The sequence below is a fragment of the Eurypyga helias genome, unplaced genomic scaffold, assembly GCF_000690775.1.
Source record: "Eurypyga helias isolate BGI_N326 unplaced genomic scaffold, ASM69077v1 scaffold3140, whole genome shotgun sequence".
Taxonomy (NCBI): Eukaryota; Metazoa; Chordata; class Aves; order Eurypygiformes; family Eurypygidae; genus Eurypyga; species Eurypyga helias.
Window position 1 is genome coordinate 9,367 of NW_010226225.1, and position 1,694 is coordinate 11,060.

The window sequence follows — 1,694 nt, forward strand, 5'->3', positions numbered from 1 at the left end:
TGAGGATTGGGCCTAGGGCTCTTTGCTTTTTACCAGTAGGTGTGGTAACAGCAGCCTTCACACAATAGATGATCAATTTGTCCTTCTGGCTTTAAAATCTGTAAACTTGAGTTCTGCAGATGTTGAAGCCCGTATAGGAAACGTCCCATTTCTCTCTTCACTTACCCTGCAAAACTGCAGAAGGTGTTAATTTTACTTTATAATGTAACTTTATTACAGGTGCAGATTCACTCTACAGAAATAGTTTCAGCCTCAGTGATGAAAAGCTTAACTCTCCAACTCCATCCACTCCAAGCTTGCCGTCTCCGTCCGTAACTCCATGTAGAGGTAAACTTAATTTCAACTGTTGACATTTCTTACTAATTCTCAACTATACAGGCTTCTTCCTGTGAGCCAGGACTCTCACTTTTTTAAAAATTACAACAAAACTAAGGGTCTCTGTGAAGCACAGTACAGATGAAAGTGTCACTGTGTGGCTCGGTAACAGCAATAGCACTCTGCATCCACAATTCTTCACCGGTGACCCAGCAACTTTTGATTTTTGAAACAGTGAACCATATTAGAGTTTTTGGTTGATCAGGAATTGTGGTACGCCTTACAGAATACTCCAGATTTAACTCCTGTTACTTCTTAATGAAGCAGCTGAGTAGCTTAAGTGTCCCATCTGTAGACAGAAATACTGAGCCTGCAGGCAGGGGTGCAGTACGACTTCTCCAAAGCGGTATGCTGCCATTCAAGTTAACACAAACCCTCAAATCCATATAGACCTTATTAGTAATACCTTCCTCTTTCGTAGCTATGCTGTTTCAAAGTGGCTTCTGTCTTGCAGCTAACTCCCCAGGAGCTTGTTTCATTCAGGTTAACTTAGACTCACGCCGAGGCAGACACATCAATAACGGAGCAGTCGTACATTGGTACTACATAGTGCTGTCGTTACAACTAGTCTTCTCGGATGCATGCTGAAGGGCTTTTTATGCTTTCTTGTCTTTTCCACAGTGACCAGTCACAAAAAAACAAGTTCAATTCTTTCTGTCTAATTATAGGATCATAGAATTAGCATGATACTAGAGAGAAGTAAGGAGTAACAGTTAATAAGACGTAGTGGAAAAGAGTTCATCTATACTGGCGGGAAATACTTGGCAAGGAATTACACTGAAGGTGAAGATGCTCTTCCTGATGAGAAAACAAAAAGACAGAAATAGAGTTGGAATTGGCTTGGAAGAGAACCACAGAAAGGAGCTAAAGAAGCCACTTGCAGTAAACCTAGATCGAATGGAGCAGGTGGTGTTCTTGAGAGTGGAAATTTAGGTGGATGTTTGGATCCAAACATCCAAGTGCATGGACCAAGATCAAAGCATCTGACACCACCACAAAGCAGTGACACTGGCGTGATTTAAAAGGCGTGGCTTTGGGTAGGACTGGGAGGTAACGGTGGGTTTTGATGAGGGTGGGGTTTGATTCAATATCTGAACACATACCGTAAGGAAGACCCCCACAGCACCAAGGACGTGGATGAGTTGACATACAGCTTTTTTTTTTTTCTCTCCACTTCGGCCTGTGCTTTTTAAGGAAACTAAACAGAGGATTGGTTTGCTTTGCTTCTGTCAAATGGAAAACTATAAAAACCAGAATCTGAGTTCAGTCTCCCCTCTTTCCTAAAAACGCTTTTGGACATTGCAGCAACCCTGCTGAAC

At 42.1% G+C, this 1,694-nt stretch overlaps 1 protein-coding gene across 1 annotated transcript in view; it reads left to right on the forward strand.

The window, feature by feature from the left end:
* Window positions 1–219: 219 nt before the first annotated feature.
* Window positions 220–1,694, forward strand: part of RGCC (regulator of cell cycle) — a gene marked incomplete at both ends in the record, with an annotated part of 1,690 nt that continues 215 nt past the window's right edge. The window contains one exon of the mRNA XM_010152172.1: window positions 220–327. Coding sequence (XP_010150474.1) covers window positions 220–327 — 108 coding nt within the window. The remainder of the gene's footprint in view (window positions 328–1,694) is intronic.